The 23241-nt window shown below is 45.9% G+C and overlaps 1 protein-coding gene across 1 annotated transcript; it reads right to left on the bottom strand.

The window, feature by feature from the left end:
• Window positions 1–458: 458 nt before the first annotated feature.
• LOC142283295 (vimentin-like) lies at window positions 459–21497 on the bottom strand. The gene is made up of 3 exons (XM_075333104.1): window positions 21062–21497; window positions 8762–9424; window positions 459–613 (listed from the first exon to the last, which is right to left on the bottom strand). The coding sequence occupies exons 1-3, from the start codon at window positions 21495–21497 to the stop codon at window positions 594–596; spliced, it is 1119 nt and encodes a 372-aa protein (XP_075189219.1). The 3' UTR covers window positions 459–593.
• Between the last annotated feature and the right edge of the window lie 1744 nt (window positions 21498–23241).

Here is a 23241-nt window from a genome sequence, read left to right as displayed (position 1 = left end):
AAGATACAAGGGTACAATCCACATCTGATTGTTTATTAGCTGGGCAAAATCTAGAGATGGAATCTGTCAGCACAAAATGACTGATAAAACCAAGCACAAGCGCTTGGTGCCACCTTGGTGAGGCTGGAACAGTTCATTTCATCGTCCCACCTACTTTCTTGAATGACAGCTTTAAAATAAGCCAGCGCAGAAATGGATGGAAAACCTAGTAGGCGGGAGGGTGCACTGAATTGTTTGGCCACGCTGAGGATGCACCGAGCAATTGTGCTTTGTTTGAACAGTCATTTTGTGCTGGCAGAGAAAGTCATGTACTCTTACAGTAATGGTGTTCACACCCACGGCTTTGCAATCATTCACCTAATTTCAGCAATAGTTAGATATTCGTTTTTATAATTCAAACATAGGAGAGAAAAAAACATAATTATCACTCTTAAACATAATCAGTAATTTCCCTTTAAACGCTGAATAAACATGCAGTGTGCTAATACAGGCTGAAAGCAGTGACTGGTTAATATTCATCCAGTGCCCGTTCTTCCATGTGACTTGCTCTGCGGCTGGTGATCTGCAGGCTTCTGGCTATAGGATCCTCCAATTTAGGATTTGTCACCTCGAGCTTAAAAAAGGAGAAAAACAAACAAAATCTGTTACAATCTAGGATAAATAATGTTTAAATGGCTTCTCTAGAGATCCACCGAAAAATGTTAGGCCTGCTGAGCTATAGGCCGTTTGTCCAGATGTAATAATATTATCTGTGTGTGTAAATAATCAAAGTATAGATGTCATTGCATAATTATCTGTGTCTATATGATAATCGCATAGACTCCATTATAACTTTTAGATGTGTGATCAGGAATGTGTTAACTAGATAATCAAGCCAAAATGAACAAAGAGGTATTTAGAATAGACAGAGAATCTGTAATCAGTTCTCACCATGTGAGATGTGGGATGTGAGATGTGGGAGGTTGACTCCCCGTTCTTGCTCAGCAACGTGTTATCAAAGAAGTTTTTAATAGCTGGTTTAACCTAGTATTAGGAAGCCAGTAACAGGCTGATGACGTACTATATGGGCCATTGCTGGTTATCTTTGACCAATGTCACCCTCCTTGGATCCAGTGCTGAGTCTCCAGTGATCTGATATTGGCAGTAGTTCTGTTGACATATTGTAAGTTTGGGATATTTGGCTTTTGGATGAAATTTCAGGATGACCCTATAGTGCCCTCTAACCTTTTCAGTTGATCTTAATTTAACCCTCTCTAATCTTTTGGGTGCTCATGTCCAACTATTCAATGTTTCAGGACTTTTTGCACAACTTACTGTTCGCTAATAAGGAGCTTAATGGCAAAATTTACAACAGGTGTTTGATCCATGAATCGCCCAATATATTTCAGGGCTCAATTAGAATTGGTATTAAACTGTCCTCCTCATGCTGGTCACATTTTGACATTATGAGGCCAAGATAATGCCTAACAATTGATCAGAAGGACCACGCCATTGTGCGGCTTCATGCAGGATGTTCTCAGATGGAAGTGGCCACTGAGCTTAGAGCATGGGTCCCCAACTCCAGTCCTCGAGGGCCGCCAACAGTGCATGTTTTCAGGATTTCCTTAGTATTGCACATGTGATAATTTAATCACCTGCACAGTTGATGATTCCAACACCCATGCAATGCTAAGGAAATCCTGAAAACATGCACTGTTGGCGGCCCTCGAGGACTGGAGTTGGGGAACCCTGGCTTAGGCTATGTGCGCACTGGGAAATGGAATTTTCTTGAGAAAATTCCGCATGCTGTCAAAGATTACTGCACCCGCGGTAAAAAACCGCGGCAAACCGCATGCGGTTTGACCGCGGTATTGCCGCGGTTTTGCCGCGTGCGGGTTGGGATGTGCTTTATTGCATTCAATGCAATAAAGCACATTGAAGAAAAAAAAAAAAAAGTCATATTTAATTCTGAGATAGTAGATAGATAGACAGAAGAATAGATAGAGGGATAGATAGATAGATGACAGAGCGCTGCATTTCCCACGGTCGGCAGTGGGTTCACATTACCGGCTGTGGGAAATGACCGGTAATTACCTCTGCTGTCTGCTGCATTCATTCAGCGCTGTGTCTGTGACAGTCGCGGCTGGATGTAAGCAGCGGAGGACTCCGGGAGCTGTGGATTATGCCGGAGCTTTGGTGCGGGAGGGGTTAATAAAATGGTGAACGAGGCTTGTTTGTTTTATTTAAAATAAAGGATTTTTCTGTGTGTGTGTTTTATTCACTTTACTTACGGGTTGATCAGGTCAGCTGTCACATAGACGCTGCCATGATCAAGCCTGGAGTTAATGGCGGTGATCCACCACCATTAACCCCTTGTATTACCCTGACCGCCACTGCTACACGGCGGCAGGAAGAGCCGGGGACACGCCGGTGCTGCCGCATAATGCATGCGACAGTCCCGGGGCAGCTGCGGCTGATATTCTCGGCTGCGGGAGGGGGAGTGAGGCGGGGGACATTATCCCTGCCCCTCTCCCTCCCCAGCCTGAGAATACCGGGCTGCCGCTGTGTGCTTACCTTGGCTGGACGGTAAATATGCAGCGGAGCCCACGTGCTTTGTTTTCTATATTTCAGTTTTCTTTCTATGTGTGTTCTATGTGTCTGTGTGTCTGTGTTCTATGTCTGTGTGTTTGTTTACTCTCTGCACGGCTTCCTCTTCCTGTAATGACATCACTTCCCTGCAAAACCGCAGACAGGCGATGTACATTACCGGAACTAAACCGCAAAATACCGCAGGGAATAACGCAGGAAAACGCACAGAATTTGCTGCCTGCGTTATTCCCTGCGGGATTTCACGATTAACATTGGAGTCAATGTAGTGAAATCCTGCAGCGACGTGCGGAAAAGAATTGACATGCAATTGTTTTTGCTGCGGGAATCCCGCAGCAAAACATGCAGCTGTCAAATTCCGCCTAGTGCGCACAGGATTTTTTTTTGCCCATAGGTTTTGTTGGTGATTCACTGCAGAGATGTTATGAACATTTTCTGCAGCGAAACATGCAGCAAAACCGCAAAAAATCCGGTAAGTGCGCACATAGCCTTAGGCTATGTGCGCACGTCGCGTAAAAACATGCAGTTACGCTGCGCTTTGTAGCGCAGCGTAACTGCATGCGTCCTGCGTCCCCTGCACAGTCTATGGAGACTGTGCAGGGGCCGTGCGCACGTGGCGTTTAAGAGCGCAGCGCTTCGGCTACTGCCGAAGCGCTGCGCAAAAAGAAGTGACATGTCACTTCTTTCCTGCGCTTTGCCGGCAGCTCCTGCTCTGTCTATGGGAGGAGCTGCAGGCAGAGCGCATGGAATCGGCGCTCACTACGGACATTTCTGCAGCGATCTAAAGCGCACATGTGCTCTTCAGATCGCTGCAGAAATTTCTGCAGGGCTTGTACGCAACGTGCGCACATAGCCTTAGAGTGTCATCAGCAGGTTGTACAGAGAGACAGGAAGAGTCACAGAAAGGCAGAGTAGTGGATGTACTCTGGCCACATTCCATACGGATGACCGCTTCATTGTGAACTATGCCTTTCTAAACTGGATGATGAATGCCACACAACTCCAGGCATATATAATGGAGGTGAGTGGAGCCCAAGTGTCACGTCAGGTCATTCAAAACCATTTCCATCAGAGTGGTCTGTGTGTTGGATGACCGGAAAGGTACCTGACCACACCACCAGGCACAAGTATCATCTACGCTTGATGAGGAACCAGTGGCCTCAGTGCTGGTAACTGGTGAAAGTCATTTACACTGAGCAGAAATGATAGCCACTAATGAGGTTAGAGACGTCAAGGAGCACGTTATGCATCAGCCGCTGCTGTCACCAGGTGAGCCTTTGGTGGTGGTGGTGGTGTTACAGGGTGGGCACGTGTGTCTAGTCAGTACAGAACGGCCCTACACTGTATGAATGGTACAGTGACAGCCCCTACTACTGGAATAACATCAATCCAGTCATTGAACAGCACAGGCCTAATCTCATCTTCATGGATGAAAATACTGGAGCTCATTGAGGTTGCATCATTAGGGAACGACTGCTGGAGACTGGGGGATCTCAAATGGAGCGGCTACACTTTCTCCAGACCTGAATCCCATTGAAGACCTGTAGAGTTGCTGTGTAGAGGCTATAACTCTTTACCCCAGCACCTCAATGACCTGAGGACCACCGTTCAAAGAATGGAATGCCATACCTCCGCAGACAAGAACTCCACTAGTGACCAGCAGGAGGCGTCATTGTCAGCTGTAATTAATACTCAAGGCCACATGACAAGTTATTGAGACATTACCATTACAACAATTACCATTGCTGCTTCTACTTAAATGCCCAGTGGTCATGAGAAAATATCACTTTAGTGTGAACTTCATGTTTTACATCAATTTCACCCAAAAGCCAAATATCCCGAACTTTTTATGAGTAGTGTACCTTAATTGGTCATCAAAATCAGATCGGTAGGATCCAGGACCACCAATTCGCAGCTGTTCTCAGCGCCGGCTGGCTGTAAGCAGTTACAGAGCAGCATAGCTCCATCAATTGTTTACTGTACATTGACAAGTAATGGAGATCCGGTCCTATTCCTTTAAATAAGAGCCGATATGTAGCGCTGACTTGTCTCCTGTGAGCACTGTGTGCAGAGAAAGCTCAGACAAGCCAGCGCTGTCATTCACCAGTGAGGGAGGCGGTGGCCTGCGAAACCATGCACTTTACCTCATGGCCATAGCCGGGGTGCACTGAGTCCCTTAATTAACATATCTGATAAAATTTCAGTTTCTACCCATTAATGGCGGAAATAAGTACACTAAAAGGTGACATTTTTATACTGGCTATATACCCTACAAGGTTTTGTGCTTAGATTCTGCTGTCAGACTCGGGGTTCTCAGACACATCTGGTAAATGTTGTCCAAACTGGTCTATTTTTTGTGATTAATTTGAGCATGTTCAATTTCGATATGCCTGGTCCTTTTTGCCCCACAGGAGATAAAGTACTGGAAAAGAACCTGTAAATTATTTGTCTTCCTTGTCACACTAGAAAAAAACCCATCAAGCTAAGAAGAATGTGCATATATATTCCTTTGTAGCAACAACGTCCAGTCCAATGAGCTATCCTAAAGGCGCCCATACACATTAGGACTTCTTAAGGTGTCAGTTTTTCACATATAGGGTCTGTTATAGTCTACAGGGATGTTGATATGTCCGGGGTGGGCCGAGGGGTCGGCACCAAAGAGCAGTGACAGGTCTGATTTTGATCGCAGTTAAGGATCAAATTTGCCAATTGAAGTCTATGGGTCCGTTAAAAAAAATAAAATAAAAATCTGATAACTGCAGAGTGTGTTTTGTGCATCCGTACGGCAGCCATTTTTTATATGAACAATTTAAAGGGGTTGTCCACTACTTTCACATTGATAACCTATCTTTAAGATAGATCATCAATGTCTGATCTGACGGTGTTCGACACCTGAAAACCTCACTGATCAGCTGTTCTCGGTGGCAGCAGTAGGTGCCTGGTAATGCTCAGTTCCGGAGCTGCCCCTCTTCTAATAGTGGCCACGACCGAGTATTGCACAAATTCCTCCTATTCCATACAATAGGAGGTGAAGGTGCAGTACCCAGCTGCTATTAGAAGACAGGACAGGTCCAGAACCGAGCATTTCCAGTTGCCTACAGCCACAACAGAGTACAGCTGATCTGCGGGGGGGCGGTGTGTCGGATCCCGGACGATCAGACATTGATGGCCTATCCTAAGGATTGGCCACCAGAGTAAAATTAGTGGACGTCTTTAATTATGTGAGGAAGTTTGATCCAAAATATGGCTCACAATGATGTGCGCAGACTCTCCATATGGAAAAATGTTGATCCTTGTGCATTCACGGTGGCTCAGTGGTTAGCACTGCAGTCTTGTGGTGGCTCAGTGGTTAGCACTGCAGTCTTGCAGCGCTGGGGTCCTGGGTTCAAATCCCACCAAGGACACTATCTGCAAGGAGTTTGTATGTTCTCTCCGTATTTGCGTGGGTTTCCTCCCACACTCCAAAGACATACAGATAGGGACTCTAGATTGTGAGCCCCAATGGGGACAGTGTTGCCAATGTATGTAAAGCGCTGAGGAATAAATAGCGCTATATAAATGAAAATTTATTATTATTATTATTATTATATCAGATTTGCATACAGACAGCACCCAGACCTTTCATACGCTTGCTATAGAGTATTTTGCTTCAGTCACTTGCAGAAAAAATACTGATGACATTTTGCACTTGGGAACTTGGCTCGAAAGAACTGACGCTGCGTTTTTTTGTTTATCTATACACCACAAATCAAAAAAAGATACTAGAAAAATATACTGTGTGAATCATATTTTATAAATCTTATTAATTCTGCTGTTACTGGAAAACATTGCAGCTTTTCTGCCCCCCAAAAAGTATCAATAAGTGTGAACAAGCTTTGTAAATATTAGGGCATGTACACATGCTGCAGATTTGGTGCAGAAATTGCATGAAATCTGCACCTTCTGGCAGAAAAACGCACCAAAAAAAGCATGCGTTTTGAGGCGTATTTTTGTGGCATGCATTTTTTTTTTTTAAATTAAGTCAATGGGTTAAAGAAGGGCTTAAAAAATGTAGGGAAAAATGCACCAATAATTGACATGGTGCAGATTATTTTCTGCACCAAATTTGCAAGTAAAAAAGAAGCAACGTGCGCACAGCACTTCTGAATACTCATTGATTTTGATGGCATGAAGATAGACATGCTGATTTGGGCCACAATCTCCACTAAATCTGTATAAAAAAAAACGCACTGTGTGCACAAGGCCTTATGCTATGTGAGCACGGTTTGTTTGTTCGCGGCGTTTTTGCACGTTTTTCGGGTGCGTTTTTGGTCTTAAAACTGCATGACTTTCCTTTCCCAGCAAAGTCTATGAGTTTTCATTTTTGCTGTCCGCACAGTGCAGTTTTGTTTTAGGTGCGTTTTTGTGGTGACCACAAAGATGCAACATGTCAATTATTTCTGCGTTTTTGCCAGCGTTTTTCACCCATGCAATGCACTGGAAAAAAACGCAGCAAAAACGCGAAAAAAATGCATGCTTTTTTATGCGTTTTTTACCGCAGGTGCGTTTGTGTGTTTTTTAGCAGCCAAAAACGCACAAAAACGCTGCATCTTTGTGGTCACATAAAAACGCAGCGTGCGCCCATAGCCTAACTCAGTCTTTAAGGCTGGAGTCACACTGGCGCGAGTCTCGCATCACATCGCCCGGCGCGGCACACACTCTCCGGACAGGAGCGGGTCGGCTGCATGTATTTCTATGTAACTGAGACGCTCCTGTCTGGAGAGCGGCAGGCCGAGCCGGGTGATGCAATGTGAGACTCACAAATGTGACTTCTGCCTTAATCTGTGTCTTTTTGTGTGTACAAAATCAGCCTAAAATGTGTTTGTTTGGGTTTTTTTGGTTTTTTTTTTAAACTGTGTGAAGTTACTTTCTGCTGTAGAAACCTTTTTTGCGCAGTGTCCACTCATTTATAGCAATGATACCATGAAATCCACATACATTGCTGGCCTGCAGTTTCTAAAAACAACATGGACTAAGTTTTATGAGTGATTTTCATCAGTTGTCAGAGTTTTGTCCAATTTTCATCAGGTTTTTTTTCATGGGGGGACGGGACAACTCACGAACATATGAACTGCACCATAGACTGTAATATGCATGATTGCCATCCATAAAAAACACAAATGGCACTCACACAAGAAAAAAACACTATGTGAATGGGGCCTTAGGTTTGCAAATCTCGACCGGAACTCATAGGAAGTGATGATGTGAAAACTTCCAAATGAGTTTACTAACTAGGGCTGAATATATGAGCTGGGTGTTGTAGCTTTAGGCTTTGTTCACATGTCCTGTAGCTTTAGGCTTTGTTCACATGTCCTGTAGCTTTAGGCTTTGTTCACATGTCCTGTAGTTTTAGGCTTTGTTCACATGTCCTGTAGTTTTAGCCTTTGTTCACATGTCCTGTAATCATCCATTAGATCGACTCCAGTAACAATCCATTGGCAAAAAAGTTCTGCAAACACGACTTTTTTTTCATCTGTTTTTAAAACACTGATTTCACCTGGGATTCATTTTTTTATCATTGGAGTCTATGGAAAACAAATCCATTAAATAGCCATCTATTTGCAAATGATCCATTTTTTTGCTTACTGGATCAGTTTCCAATGGAAGATAGTGGGTGGCTATTTAATGGATCCGTGTTCCATAGACTTCAATGTAAAAAAAACCCCAGATGCAGCAGAAATCAGGTTTTTTTAAAGCAGGACATAAAAGTTATGTTTTTTTTTTTTAGAAGTGGATTGTTCTAATGGCTGATGACTGGACGTGTGAACTCAACCTAAGCGCTAATCACATTTATAGGGTGAAATTGCAATACCAGACACAACCTGCGCACAGGTGGGACATTAGTTTTTCAACCTGTATTAACCATTTCTTATGAGAGTCTATGTTAGGCCCCACTCACACTTGCGCTATTTTGACGCAAACGGAATCCGTCACTAACGTAGTACAGTTCATTTATTTACAGTGGAAGCACGACACCATGTGGACACAAGCGGGTACTGCATGACACACTCACGTGGCATATTAACGCGCTTCCACTGTAAATAAATGAACTGTACTACATTACTGACAGATTGCGTTTGCGTCAAAATAGCGCAAGTGTGAGTGGGGCCTAACTTGCCCATTGAAAAACTTTTACCTTCAACGTCTTTGATGCCCAGCCTTTCTTCTTCTCCTTCCAGCAATGACCTGTAGACCGCAATCTCCGCATCCAGCTTGAGCTTGATGTGTAGCAAATCTTGGTAATCCTGCAAATACCGCGCCAAATCTGCTTTTGTTGTTAGGAGCCTATCTTGCAGCTGAGCAATGATATTCTGAAGCATGGCAATTTCTTCCAAGTGCCTTTCCTGCAAATCCTGCAGCTGCTTCTCCAAGGCTTCGTTTCTGGCCCTCAAGGCGTCGATCTGGCTCTGGAGGTCGGACATTTGGGAGCTGAATTTACTGATATCTTCCTTAATAGTCTGGATCTTCTCCTCGTTCTTGGCCACCTGTCCTTTGGCCGTATTCAGCTTGGTCTTGTACCACTTTTCAGCCTCCTGAATGTTTTTGGTGGCCGCTTCTTCAATCTGAACCCTCAAGGCTCTTAATGCAGCCAGTAGGTCTGGCCGTGCACTCTCCATCTCCACAGTCACCTTTGACTCTTGGATTTGTTTCAGTAAGTCGACCACTTCATCGTCGTGGAGCTTTTTGAGGAACTCAATCTCATCCACCAGCTGTTCTACTCTTCTCTCCAACTCCAACTTTTGCACCGTGGCATCATCCACGTCTTGGCGAAACTCACGTAGGGTCCTTTCGGCTTCATCTACCAAAGGAAATGGAAATAAAAGGCAAATTTAATTCAGATGGAGACTGGTACTGGTAATGACAACCACACTCTTCTGGCTGGTTAGTACAGTTCTCAGATGCTTAATTATAGAAAAATAAGCCAATATAGTCAGAAATAATTATCTATGCAATACTGTATTCGAATATTTTAAAGGCGCCAATGGCTGTTTGGACATTCCCTTTTTAAGGCTTTTAAGGCACGAGGAGTTTTTGGTGCAGAAGTGTTCTGTACCAAAATCTGCACCATGTGGCAGAAAACCGCACCAAAAAATGCATGTGTTTTTGTGCCATATGTTATTTACTGAAATATTGGCTGGAAGGGCTACTAAACGTCAGTAATGAAGCACCAAGAATTAACATGCTGCTTCTTTTTTCTGCACCCAAAACTGCAAGGTGTGCACAGCACTTCAGAAATCTCATTGACTTTCCTGGGATAAGGAGAGACATGGAGACTTGAGCAACAAATTGCACCAAAAACGCAAAATGCACTCATGGCCTAAGGGTATGACTGCACTTTGCTTTTTTGCTGCTTTTTCAACTGCAGCGTTTTAATGTTTTCTTTGAAAAGCAGAGTTTTTGCCCAAATTTCTGCCACAAAAAAGCAGCATTTTGAACAGCATAGTGCGGACAAGAAACCCAAATTCCCATAGACTTTGCTTGAAAAGCAGAACACATCCATTTTGGCATTAAACGCTGCAGTTGAAAAAGCAGCAAAAAAGCAGGTAAAAAGCCAAGTGCGGTCATACCCTAATAGTTCTGTGGGGCAGAACAAAAAATAAAAAGTAATACTCATGTCCTGAACTGGTGCCATTCCTGCAATGCCAGTGCTGTATCTACCGCTGCAGACGATCAGCGGCCACCAATTAGCTTCAGCGGTCATGTGACATAAAATTAACTTTTACACTTGCCTGTCCATGGTGCTGCTGCTGCTTCTGGTCCTCGGTGCAGTGAATATGCAATAAGCATAATGAGTGGGGTCAGAAGCAAGTGACAGCAGTGCTGGAGACATCAGTGGTGGAGACAGGCGAGTATGGAAAAGCATTTTATTTCACAGACATGTTTTCTCCGGTACATGTCACACGGAGCACATCAGTGTGCGGGTTGTGTGACAGCCATGCTACTGGAGAAAAACGGACACACGGTCCATGTGAAAACACGTTTGTTCATGTCTCCGGTACGTGCAAAAATGAACCTCGCACATACTGGACACACGGACGTATGACGGGGTCCTGACAGCATTTTCCCATTACAGCTCATTTGTCTTTCCCACTGTGAAGAAATAAAATCAGCAGCAAAATCCATTCAGCTTCCATGCGGATTTTGCTGCTGATTTACCTTAGGTTTCACCCTGAATTGCCTAGTCGCAGATAAATTTGCATGTTGATTTCCGCAGTGTATATATCAGATTATTTACTCATCTACACATAGATCAGTAAATGATTGATGTCATTTACATAGCTAGTACTGGAACAAAGTGTGAACATGGCCGTAGCCATCAAAGCCGCCATTCATATGCTAATATAAGTAACATGAGTACTGACAAGGCGAGGACACGTGAGTCTAATTGCTAATTAATTACAGGGTGTCAGGTTTACTTTTTTTTATTTTCTGCTCTAATTACAGAGGCATCTGAATTCTGGAAAAAAAAAATGGGACTCAAATTCAACCCCTCATCCCCTCACACTTCTTTGGAAGCAAAAGTAACCCAAAAAACCCCATTAAGTTTTACATTTCTATCTATATTTTAAAAAAAGCTCACTAATTGTTTCTGTAGAATCACGGGCATCTCTTCTGTATTTATCATCCACATCTGGTTTTGGCTGCAAATACTGAGGTAAAAACCTCACCAAATACTCAACCTGTGCACATGGCCTAATAGATACTCAGGTAAAAACTCACCAAATACTCAGTGTGCACGTGGCCTAATAGATACTGAGGTGAAAACTCACCAAATACACAACCTGTGCACATGGCTAGTGTTGAGCGAGTATGCTTGTCACTACTCGGTACTCGCACGAGTATCACTGTACTCGGGCTACTCGGCGGGTACCGAGTAATTTCGCGATACTCGTGCTGTACTCGTGGTCTTCATGTTGGCGCTCTTTTGAGAGCCAGCCCTCATGCAGGGATTGGCTGGCAGACCGCAATGCCACAGCCCTGTTACTTGTGGAATTGCAGTGATTGGCCGGCCCTCACAGAATGACCGTGCCTTTAGCCCGACACTTCCCCGCTCGGCTACGGCCCCTCCCGCACTCCACTCCGCGTGTATATATATATATATATATATATATATATATATATATATATATATATATATATATATATATATATATATATATATGCACGCTTACACACACACGCACGGTTTTTTTTTTAATTTACAGTTTTATGGTTTCTACATGCTGCCGGTGGTCATTTCACAAAAATACTCGGGTCTCCCATAGGATAACATTGGGCTCGGTGCTCGGGCCGAGTACACGAGTATCTTGGGATGCTCAACCCGAGCCTCGAGCACCCGAGCTTTTTAGTACTCGCTCATCACTACACATGGCCTAATAGATACTGAGGTGAAAACTCACCAAATACACAACCTGTGCACATGGCCTAATAGATACTGAAGTGAAAACTCACCAAATACTCAATCTGTGCACGTGGCCTTATAGAAATCTGCTCACTGTAGGACCACATGCACACATTGGGTGTTTTGAGTTTTTTATCTCAGTATTTGAAGCCAAAACCAGGAGTGGAATTATAAATACAGCAATGGTGCCCGTGTTTCTATCACCCACTCCTGGATTTGGATACAAATACTGAGGTAAAAAACTCACCAAATACCCAATGTGTGCATGAGGCCTAAAAAAAAAAAAAAAGCAGTGGGCAGATTTCTATAAGGCAATGTGCACATGTTGAGTATTTGAGTTTTTTACCTCAGTATTTGTAGCCAAAACCAGGAGTGGGTGTTAAATACAGCACTCGTGCCCGTGTTTCTATTATACTTTTCCTCTGATTGTTCCACTCCTAGTTTTGGCTGCAAAAACAGGTAAAAAAACCCCTCACCAAATACTCAACGTGTGCACATGGCCTTATAGTAATCTGCCCACTGTGCTTTTTTTCTTGTCCACGTTCACACGTTGAGTATTTGGTGAGGTTTTTATCTCAGTTGTTGCAGCCAAAACCAGGAGTGGAATAATCAGAGGAAAAGTATAATATAAACACGGGCACCACTTCTGTATTTATAATGGTGAGCTAACCAACTTTCCATTTTTTTTTAATGTTTACTAATAACTTATTATGCTATTTTTTTTATTTTGTGGGTTGAAACAATTACAGCTATATCAAATTTATGTAGTGGGGCTGTGGATTTTTTTTTTTCTTCTTCTTCTTTCTCCTCTGCATCTGTTCCTGATTGAACACGGCTTGCGCTGACACCTGCATTGTCAATTAGAATGCCCTTGTCCCCTATGGTTTCTTTTGTCTCCACCCCTACCCCCCCCACTCTGAGTGTCAGGGCTCTTTTCCACTTGCGATTTCTCTGTGCGAATGCGATCCGACAAAACATCGGATTGCACTGCCACCAGTGTTAATCAATGAGACAGTGTCCTCTTCCTTTTATTTCTCCATACGAATCATGCTCTCGGTGCAATCGCAGCATGCTGCGTTTTGCAGCCAGTCTCCGCTCACCCACCCCCATACAAGCCTATGGAAGCGTGTGAAACATTGGTCTGCACTCGCATGTTTTGCGCAGAGACAGATGTGGCGCCCCTGACCTGGTCAGGCACCACTGAGTACTGCACCCATGCTGGGGACAGTACAAAACAGGTAATCCAGAAGGCTGACCGAGGTGTGACTACACAGGCGCATAGTGATCAGGTCTCACACATGTACCTTTGGGAGGACCCCTGGGGATCCCAGGAGGGGGCGAGGCCTCCATCTCCACTCAAGGGGTGTGGTAGAGAGCCTGGTTGCTAGGTGACGTAGGCGGGAACAGGAGTGAGGAGTGAGCCGAGAGGAGTTGGGTAGTGAAGTTCAGGGAGAGCAGAAGCCGACCCTGGAGCTCGACACAATTCTGACAACGTACGCGCAGTGGCTACCGACGGGGGAGAACGGTCACCTGGTAGTGCTGCCCGAAATCCACCCACGGCTAAAGAGAGAGCAACGGAGTGGGGAGTAAGGAGACTGTCAGGGAGTTACCAGGCCCGACCGGGTAACAGGTCCCAGTGCAGGGATAGATTCACCTGTCCTTTGCCAAACCTGCATGAGGGGGCACTTTACACCCCCAAGACAACACCACAGAGTCCGCAGCCACGTAGCAAAGTGAGGGCCCATAGCTCACAGGAGGCAAGCAGCCGGAGTGACCTGGTCCAGGCTACAAGCAAACGGGCCAAAAGGAAGGGGAGAGAGGCACCAGCAACATCCCTGGGCGACCCCAGCAGGGCTTCAAGCAGGGGTTACCCCAAAACACAAAGGGCTAAGGAAGGCGAGTCAGTAGCCACCCTCATCAGTCAGCCTGAAGGACACCTGGTTCCAGCCTGGTTCATCCCAGCTACGCCCGGGTTACTCCCCCTGCCACCCTCAGTGAGTAAAACCCTTGAAAGACATTCTGCTTGTGCGTGTGAGTCATTCTGCGACTTGTAGTTCCACACATCTACACGGGGCCCTGGGGCATGCCTCACTCTCAGGAGGCTATTACAACTGACTGCACCCACTATCGGCCCCAGGCACCCCTAACCTGCAGTGGCGGTCTCCACTGACCGCAATTCTGAGAGTGGCGTCACGACAATCAAAAGAGGATTTCCTACCTGTGACAAGATCCAGCTGCGTGGAGTCCCTGAAGGTAATGCACAGCTGCACCGACACCGCACCTCGGGGCCCCACATCCTGGCGTCACGAACAGGATAAGGACTAGACCTGTTCAGACAGGTGACCATGTGCCTGGGCGGTCCGCTTGAAAAATTGGAAGCGCCGCCATATTGCCACCATGAAAAGCGCGCTGAAAAACCACAGCAGCCCGCGCTGGGAGAAGTTACCGCCCACGAAGAGGTGTGGCTACCCAGAGATCCCCTGCAGGGTCCTGGTCTCGCAAGTGATGAGAGCGGAGGCGTTCAGGGACGTCGGGAAGGAAAGGGAGCCAGAAGCCTGCTGCTGGAAAAGGCAGAGCAGAGACTGATAAGCCTGCTGTTGGGAGAAGAGTTCAAGGCAGTGAAGGAACTGGCACTGAGGCTGCAAGGAAGAGTCGGAGGCCTGCTGCTGAGAAAAGATCTGCAGAGCAGCGACGACGTGGTGAAGATGGCGTCTGAAGATAGGAGCCCAGAGCCGGGTTCCGCTGCCTGGTGGTCCTGGGAGCTTGCCCAGTTCAGTAACCGACTGGAAGCGAGGATCGTGCAGCAGATCCGAGAGGGACGTGCGGAGCTGCAGGAGATGGCTGCGGCGGTTCAGGCCTACGAGAGGGGAACCGCACGACGGGTGCCAGACCGAGCGGCGACGACTCAGGCCCCGATGATGCTACCGATGGGTGAGTCCTGTGTTGCCCCTGCCAGCGCGAGTGCCCCGACCCCTGCTGCCATGCCTGCGGTCCCTGGAGAGATGCCCGGCGCGGCGGCGCTGACCCAGGCCGCCGCCAAGTCAGGTGCGGTCCGCCAAGCCCAGACCGCTGCAGCGACGCCCAGCCCGGCCCGCCAAGAACCGGCCACAACAGCGACGCTGATTCACGCCGCCGCCCTGCCAGTCGCGGCCCGCCAAGGCAAGACTGTACAATTATCTACCCCGGCCTGCAAGGCCAGAGCAGACATCACTCCCCAGCCCAAGGAAGTCCCTGCTGGGAAGTCCATGCTGGGGGAGGACCCCGAATACTGGAAGCTGAAGGCTGATCTAGAGGCCCACTTCCCAAAGGAGATGGTGGACCGGTATCTGCTCCCCCCGCACACCCACAGGAAGACTCCTGCAACATCCACGCCAAGGAGTCCACCGCCCTGGCCTGCTGATGAACATCCATCCCTAGCGCTGCCACAAGAGGAGTGCTCAGAAGAACTAAGGGGGAGGGGAGGCCAGAAAGCTGAGAAGCTGACCCCAGAGCCGTCAGCAGCGGATGCAGCACCAGTCCAAGAGCTAGAGATGCTGCCGTACTCCCGCTGGGATGAAGAGGGCCCGACATCCTCCGCTGAAGAAGATCTGTCCAAATACATCACCTGGGAGCCTGCAAGCGGTGAGGTGGCAGTCAGGCAGGACCCAGCCCGCAGGACACGGCGCCGCAGTAGGACAAGGGATCCACCTGCACAGCAGTCTCCCGAGGAGAAGGACGAGGTCACGGCCAGAGACTTAGAGGAAAAGCGGTCCTTGAGAAGAGCCAAATCCCAGGTCAGAGGCCCACTTTGTCGAGGAGTTGTAGAAGACTTCAGTCTAAGGTCTGGATATGGCTTTATAGTAGCACCTGGTGTAAAGGAGGGCATTTTTGTGAACAGAAGGGATGTAAGAGCACATTTACCTAGAGGACATCCAGGAAGAAACCTACAGATAGGAGACCCGGTAGAATTCACCAAACACCAAGGAGAACGCGGATGGTACGCACTAGATGTCACACCATGCCCCAGAAATCCCTACAGAAACCCTGCTGTCTCAACACTACAAGATAAAGAAGGAGAAAAAGAAACAGATACAGAAGAAGAGGAAAGAAAAGATAAAGAACCCGTTGATGAGACCACTACAGATGATGACAGAGATGGAGAAAGCAACAGGTGCCATAGCCCTACAGGCCCAAGCCCTGGTGAGGAGGAATCTGTGTAAAGCAAGTAAAGTACAGAAGTTACAAGTTTTGACAAGTTTTGCAACGTTTACAAGTTCAAGAAATGTGCCCACATGAACTAATGTGAGAAACCTCTTTTTGCACTTTAACCCATGAACCTTAAGGCTATGAACTGGCTATAGCCACAAACTCTCGCAGTGTAAATAGTTACCCCAGAGGTACCACCACCAGAGCCAGCCTGTTTAGGGGCCTGGCTCTCCTGCAACCAGGGAGCACGCCTGTTTATGGGGCCTGGCTCTCCACCACAAAGCGGGTACCTGGTCGGCACCAACTGTGGAGGCCGCCTCTGCATCCTGCTGAGAAGAGGCTGAAGGCGCGGCTCCACCAGGCCAGGTATACCCTGAAACCACCAGACCATGAAAGCCGCCTCCACATCCTGCCAGAAGTGGCTGAAGGCGCGGCCAACGGGAGAGGAAGATTGGAGGAAAGGTCTGGGGAAGCAGATGGCCCAGACCTGGTTACCAAAAGAAACCGGTGACCTGCCTCCTGAGAGGGTTTTGGGTGGGTTAACGGACTTGTGGGTGGAGGGTGGTGATGTATGGTACCTGGTGGTTTTAAAATGTTTTACAATGTTTTAATGTTTTATGCATTTTAAAATGTTGTCTTGCAGCCCGAGGACGTGCTGGTGATAACTAAGGGGGAATGTGGCGCCCCTGACCTGGTCAGGCACCACTGAGTACTGCACCCATGCTGGGGACAGTACAAAACAGGTAATCCAGAAGGCTGACCGAGGTGTGACTACACAGGCGCATAGTGATCAGGTCTCACACATGTACCTTTGGGAGGACCCCTGGGGATCCCAGGAGGGGGCGAGGCCTCCATCTCCACTCAAGGGGTGTGGTAGAGAGCCTGGTTGCTAGGTGACGTAGGCGGGAACAGGAGTGAGGAGTGAGCCGAGAGGAGTTGGGTAGTGAAGTTCAGGGAGAGCAGAAGCCGACCCTGGAGCTCGACACAATTCTGACAACGTACGCGCAGTGGCTACCGACGGGGGAGAACGGTCACCTGGTAGTGCTGCCCGAAATCCACCCACGGCTAAAGAGAGAGCAACGGAGTGGGGAGTAAGGAGACTGTCAGGGAGTTACCAGGCCCAACCGGGTAACAGGTCCCAGTGCAGGGATAGATTCACCTGTCCTTTGCCAAACCTGCATGAGGGGGCACTTTACACCCCCAAGACAACACCACAGAGTCCGCAGCCACGTAGCAAAGTGAGGGCCCATAGCTCACAGGAGGCAAGCAGCCGGAGTGACCTGGTCCAGGCTACAAGCAAACGGGCCAAAAGGAAGGGGAGAGAGGCACCAGCAACTTCCCTGGGCGACCCCAGCAGGGCTTCAAGCAGGGGTTACCCCAAAACACAAAGGGCTAAGGAAGGCGAGTCGGTAGCCACCCTCATCAGTCAGCCTGAAGGACACCTGGTTCCAGCCTGGTTCATCCCAGCTACGCCCGGGTTACTCACCCTGCCACCCTCAGTGAGTAAAACCCTTGAAAGACATTCTGCTTGTGCGTGTGAGTCATTCTGCGACTTGTAGTTCCACACATCTACACGGGGCCCTGGGGCATGCCTCACTCTCAGGAGGCTATTACAACTGACTGCACCCACTATCGGCCCCAGGCACCCCTAACCTGCAGTGGCGGTCTCCACTGACCGCAATTCTGAGAGTGGCGTCACGACAATCAAAATAGAGGATTTCCTACCTGTGACAAGATCCAGCTGCGTGGAGTCCCTGAAGGTAATGCACAGCTGCACCGACACCGCACCTCGGGGCCCCACACAGACGCTGAGATGCTGAGGAGATGCTGAGAAAGTGCTCCCTCCCTCTTCTCCGCAGCTGTGATACGATCACAAGATCACATCACAGTCGCATGACGCTTGCAGCATAGGGTCATTAGCATATCACTTCCGGTACTCTCGCATCAGAAGCAGTACACAAGTGGAAAAGAGCCATCAGACTGAGCAAACCACGGCTTTTACTTCACTTTGCCCCGTTCATTCCTTGCATTATAGACCTGTTGTACTGATCCATAATACAGCTCTCATTAATTGCTCATTCTGTTTCTCCACTTTTTATGCCGTCACAAAATTGTGGTGAGATCCAAAGAGTTCAACTAATTTGTAGGTATTCCTTAAAATCAAAATCTGATGTGGCTAACAAAATGCCAACCCATGCGGAGATATGAATCTGTAAGGGAGTGCCATTATGGAGGATTGCCCGTGGTAGTCTGTGCCAATCTAAGCAACTATATGTTACAGACATTGTCACCATACAAATCGGCTATGCTTCTCAGTGTCCATCCAACTGGCGGCATGTTGGCACCTGAAGCACTGGGATTATTGGTAGAATGGAGTTGAGAAGCACAGAAAAGTCAGATACTTGCAGCCATGTCACCACCATTCCCGGCACTGAAACCGATGAATCCTCCATAGCGCACACTGTGCACTATGTGAGGCTTTGTCGGTTTTAGATCTGGGATCTGGTGCAGACTTAGAATTTTAGACTGGACAACCCCTTTAATGTTCCCATTTGTTATTTTCCAAATAGTACCTTTAATAATATGACTATACAGTTCCCAAATAACACTGTCAGATGTCTGAAAAACAGTCAATTTAGTGTACTGCCCAAAACCTCTATGGCTACCCAGGGCCCACATCTTTGTGCCCTTCAGCATACTAGTGCCTTTTTATATGGCCTTAGGACCTCCTCAATCATCAGGCTTTGGTTGTGACTGCTTCCTTTATACCCCCTGTGGCTAGACCAATAGATCTCGTGAACATTGAATTGAGACTAAACTATGGTTAATCTACGAGAATCAAAATATGGCCGGGTTCACCTGAGCGTATGAAAACAAATACAGTAAAATAGCATCCTTTGTGTTTGATCCAGAAAACTCAAACAAGTTTTTTTGTTTTTTATTTCCCTCTTGTCATCCTCATGTAATTTTTTTTTTTTTTTTTTTTTTCTACAGCAGTTATTAAATTACAAGACTAAATACAGTTTTCTCAGTAATTACAATGCATCAGTCAAATCGGATGCTATTCAATGGCTCCATATGGAATCCATATTTTTTCGTACTCCCTTAGGTCCCCTTCACACATCAGTGAAAAATGTCTGTGCTTTTGACTGACGTGATAAAGGTGCGTATGTTCCTCCATGTGCCGTGATTTTGGCACACGTGTGCTATCCGTGATAATCCACTGAGATCAGGCAATTGGTGCTGATTGCTGAACTCTCCCGGATGCTGTCTTTGGCCGCCATTGTCTCCCATCTGCAGCTACTTCCGGGTCGGCTGTGCAGTGCATAATTGCATATTCATGACCATAATTAGCTGGCTTGGAAGCAGGAGACAGCAGCCGCCAGAGAAGGTGAGAGAAAAGCTGGAGAAGGTGAGTATAAAAAGTTTTCTGTTATTTTAAATGTACGTGATTTTTCTGGTACGTGTTTCATGGATCACACCATAATGTGGTCTGTGGGATATCAGTGATGCCAGAAAAAAATGGACTTGTCTCTGTACGGACATGTGTGTACGCCGCACAGAAACACGTTACTGAAAAATCACTGATGTGTGCGCAGGCCCATTAATTTTAATGGGTCTGCGTATGTCTGTGATTCTGGTACGTATAAAAACAGCAACATATGTACCAGAATCACTGAAGTGTGAAGGAGGCTTTGGTTGAATGGGCGAGTCTTTCACAACTCACGCAAGAAATTAATGAATGCTGGTTGTTGTTTTTTATGTGTTTTTGTGGGGGTTTTTTTGCATGTAGATTTGGTTTGTGGATAGAAAAAAAAAAAAAAAAAACCACTCATTTCCACTTCCCCAATGACTGACAATGGTTTGAGTGGTTTTTTTTTTATGTCCGAACAGCATTGAGAAAAAAAATTCATAAAACAAATTCTGTGAAAACTCCCGAGAGAGTTCTGTGGAACACGCCCAGTTGGTTTAAAGGGAATATTTGCACATTTACTGGGTGACCTAATTTTAGGACAGGTAGCATAAAAAAAAAATCTGTTCCAGCATTAAATCAATGGAGGAGCACCAATAGAAGAAAATTCCTGTTGCGTCATGGGGGTCAGCTAAAGGAAGAGATTCCTGTGGAGTCCGTCCTAAAATTCCTTCAAAAAGGGTCAGACCTGTGGTTATCCACCAGTACTCTGAGTGCATATATCTGCCCTGCCCAAGGCCCCGCTTACACAAGAATATGAATCAAACACTACAATGATATCACAGCTCTGCTGTGCCGGATTTTGACTCTGTATTACTGCATGGTGGCAATATTGGTCTTGCCCTTTTTGTATTTTTATTCATTATCAGTATTGATTATTGAGGTACCTATTGTACCCACTATTATTATGGTGCCCCCGTGTAATTGTAAACATGGTCATCTAGGTCAGTGGCTCTCTCAGATGTGTTTTGCTTCCCATGCAATAAAGGGGTTGTCCACCAAATGAGTTAATCAACTGGAAGCGAGTGCTGTGGTTGCACTCACTTCTTGTTGATTGCTCGTTTGGTCCGAAGTCAGGGAGAAGACAGCCAGCGCTGATTGGATGTGTGGCTTGCGTAAAGTCACAACCCCACGTGAGCTGACATGGTAGGTAGGTAAGTATAGTATAGTCTTTATTATTTTACCTGGAGGAAAGGTGGAATCAGAAGTGGTTATCCTAGTAGTGGACAACCCCCTTTAAAGTACTAGCAATGCCCTTCGAATGAAGTTTTTGGAGGGGAAAGTGGCTTTCATGAAGTAAAGCATCATCTATCCCAATTTTACAATAGCCGTTTAAGACCCTTTCACAGCAGATCCATGTACTCAGAGTTCCTTACCTTTTAGGACCAATTCCTCATCACATTTAGCATTCCAGATTTCAATTTCTTCCTCCAAATTTCCCCTCTCAATGTCGGCTGCACCTTTTTCTTTGGTCAACTTTTCAATTAATTCCTTCAGCTCCTTGAACTCTTTATCGTATTCATCAGATATGCCAGGTCCTCTTTCCTTCAGACGTCGGCTTATTTCTTCCACCTCTTCACATAAAGCCTTGTTCTTCTGTTCCAGCGATCTCACCTTGTCAATGTAGCCTGAAAATCGATTGTTCAACTCCTGGAGCTCTTCCTTCTCGTTGGGACGGTAGACGTAGACTTTAGTTGAGGACTCTTCCAAGGTCCCTTGGATCCCAGTGGAGTTGGATACCACAGTAGAACCCCGAGTCCTACTGGACTCATTCACATTCAGAGTCTTCTGAGAAAAAGAAGAGGTCTTCATTGTAAGGCTTGTCCTCAACCGTAGATGTGGGAAGTAGAATGACAACATCCCGGGATGGTCTTATATATGGAGTTCTGGAATGTGACATATAGACTGCAACTGTACATGTATAATCTATGGACTCAATTAACAGCATAGAAAATGTGAAGGCAGGGATGGAACCACCACTAATCACATTCTCTAAGTTTTACATGTAAGTGCAACATAACTAATGTTATACAGCATGATGGGAGGGATATTATACTAACTGTACAACCACCACAATGTCTTAATGTATGTTAACCATGGTGTTTCCCAAAAATTCAAGATAACATTCAAGTGTAAGGATCTTCTTAAATCGTTAGATAAATTGGGATGATGTCAACAGAACCCAAAAGCTTCTTGAAAAGTTGGTCACAGAGTTGGAATTTTTGGCATTGTTAAACACTGTAAGTAAATGTTGTTCATTTTGAACAAGAAATGTCCAACCTTTCAATGGAAGTTCGTACCACAGATTATGGTCAAGATTAAGTGGCGATTTGTCTACAACCATCCACAAGCTTCTTACTCCTCTCACCTGGAGTCTCAGACTCTTCTTATAAACTGCGCCAGGTCTCTCATATTTGAAGGAGTCTTTTCACAACAGCAATTTTAAGATCTCTTCACCGGTGTCAATGGAATTTACATACGGATTCATTGCTGCGATTTCAGAACTTTGTTTCCATCTATTTCTGAGGACGTCTTGAAGTATATTTGGGGTTATTGTCCTCCTGAAAGACCCATGACCTAAGACGCAAACCCAGCTTTCTGACCCTGGGCACTACATTGCGACCTAATCTTCAGATTTCATGATGCCTTTCACACAGTCAAGGCACCCAGTGTCAGAAGCAGCAAAGCAACCCCCAAACCTCTTTGAACCTCCACCATATTTGACTGTAGGTATTGTGTTGTTTTTTGTTTGTAGGCCTCATTCCATTTCGGTAAATGATGTGCTTTACCAAAAAGCTCCATCTTGGTCTCATCTCTCCACAAGACTCTTTCCCAGAAGGATTTTGGCTTACTTATATACATTTTGGCAAACTGCAGTCTAGCTTTTATATGTTTGTCAGCAGTTACCCACAATTTTGCAACGGTCCCAACAATTTTGTCCGGTCCATTTTTGAGGTTTCGTGTGAAAGCATGTCCAATTTTTTTTTTGGGGGTTTTTTGTTGTTCCAATACACACAAAGGACATAAACATGTATAACAAAGCATGTAATTGCAATAATTTTCTTGGAGAAATACTTCATTTTCTGGAACAATTTCAAAGCTGCCAACACTTTCGGCCATAACTGTAGCTTTGACCCCAGTCCTGGTCCCTCCTACACACAGGCATTAATTTATAAGTCCCAGATAGCATAATTAATTATGCATTAAGAGTTGAGAGAAGATGTTATCGGCATCTTATAATGAAATGGGAGAGAGGGGGGTGGAGGGGGGGGGGGGAGGAGGAGGATGCTATCCTGTACTTAGCAAAATTTGACCCTGTGCCCTTGTAGTGTTCTAGAGCCTATAAAGACAAGTATTTTCCCTCTATATAATGGTGTCCCTTATCCTAGTCTCTGCCTAGTTTTTTTTTTTAAACTTTGAATTTTTATTGAGATTTTCAATTTACGTTTTTCATACATAAAATAAAACATAAAATTCACAATTCTTATCGAACCTAGACAAACAATGACAGGACAGGTGAGGAGGGTTAGGAGGGGAGAGGAGAAATAGGAGGGAA

The sequence above is a fragment of the Anomaloglossus baeobatrachus genome, chromosome 1 (assembly GCF_048569485.1).
Source record: "Anomaloglossus baeobatrachus isolate aAnoBae1 chromosome 1, aAnoBae1.hap1, whole genome shotgun sequence".
NCBI classification, from domain to species: Eukaryota; Metazoa; Chordata; class Amphibia; order Anura; family Aromobatidae; genus Anomaloglossus; species Anomaloglossus baeobatrachus.
The sequence above is the reverse complement of the archived record's forward strand: the minus strand, read 5'-3'. Positions and strand labels throughout refer to the sequence as shown.

What these genes read in the sequence shown, in the direction of transcription:
- LOC142283295 (XM_075333104.1), bottom strand. Translation starts at nt 21,497, where the DNA reads ATGAAGACCTCTTCTTTTTCTCAGAAGACTCTGAATGTGAATGAGTCC. An exon ending in TGAGGAATTGGTCCTAAAAG is followed by an intron (nt 9,425 to 21,061) that starts GTAAGGAACTCT and finishes TTCCTTTGGTAG; the next exon opens with ATGAAGCCGAAAGGACCCTA. An exon ending in GGGCATCAAAGACGTTGAAG is followed by an intron (nt 614 to 8,761) that starts GTAAAAGTTTTT and finishes TCCTTTTTTAAG; the next exon opens with CTCGAGGTGACAAATCCTAA.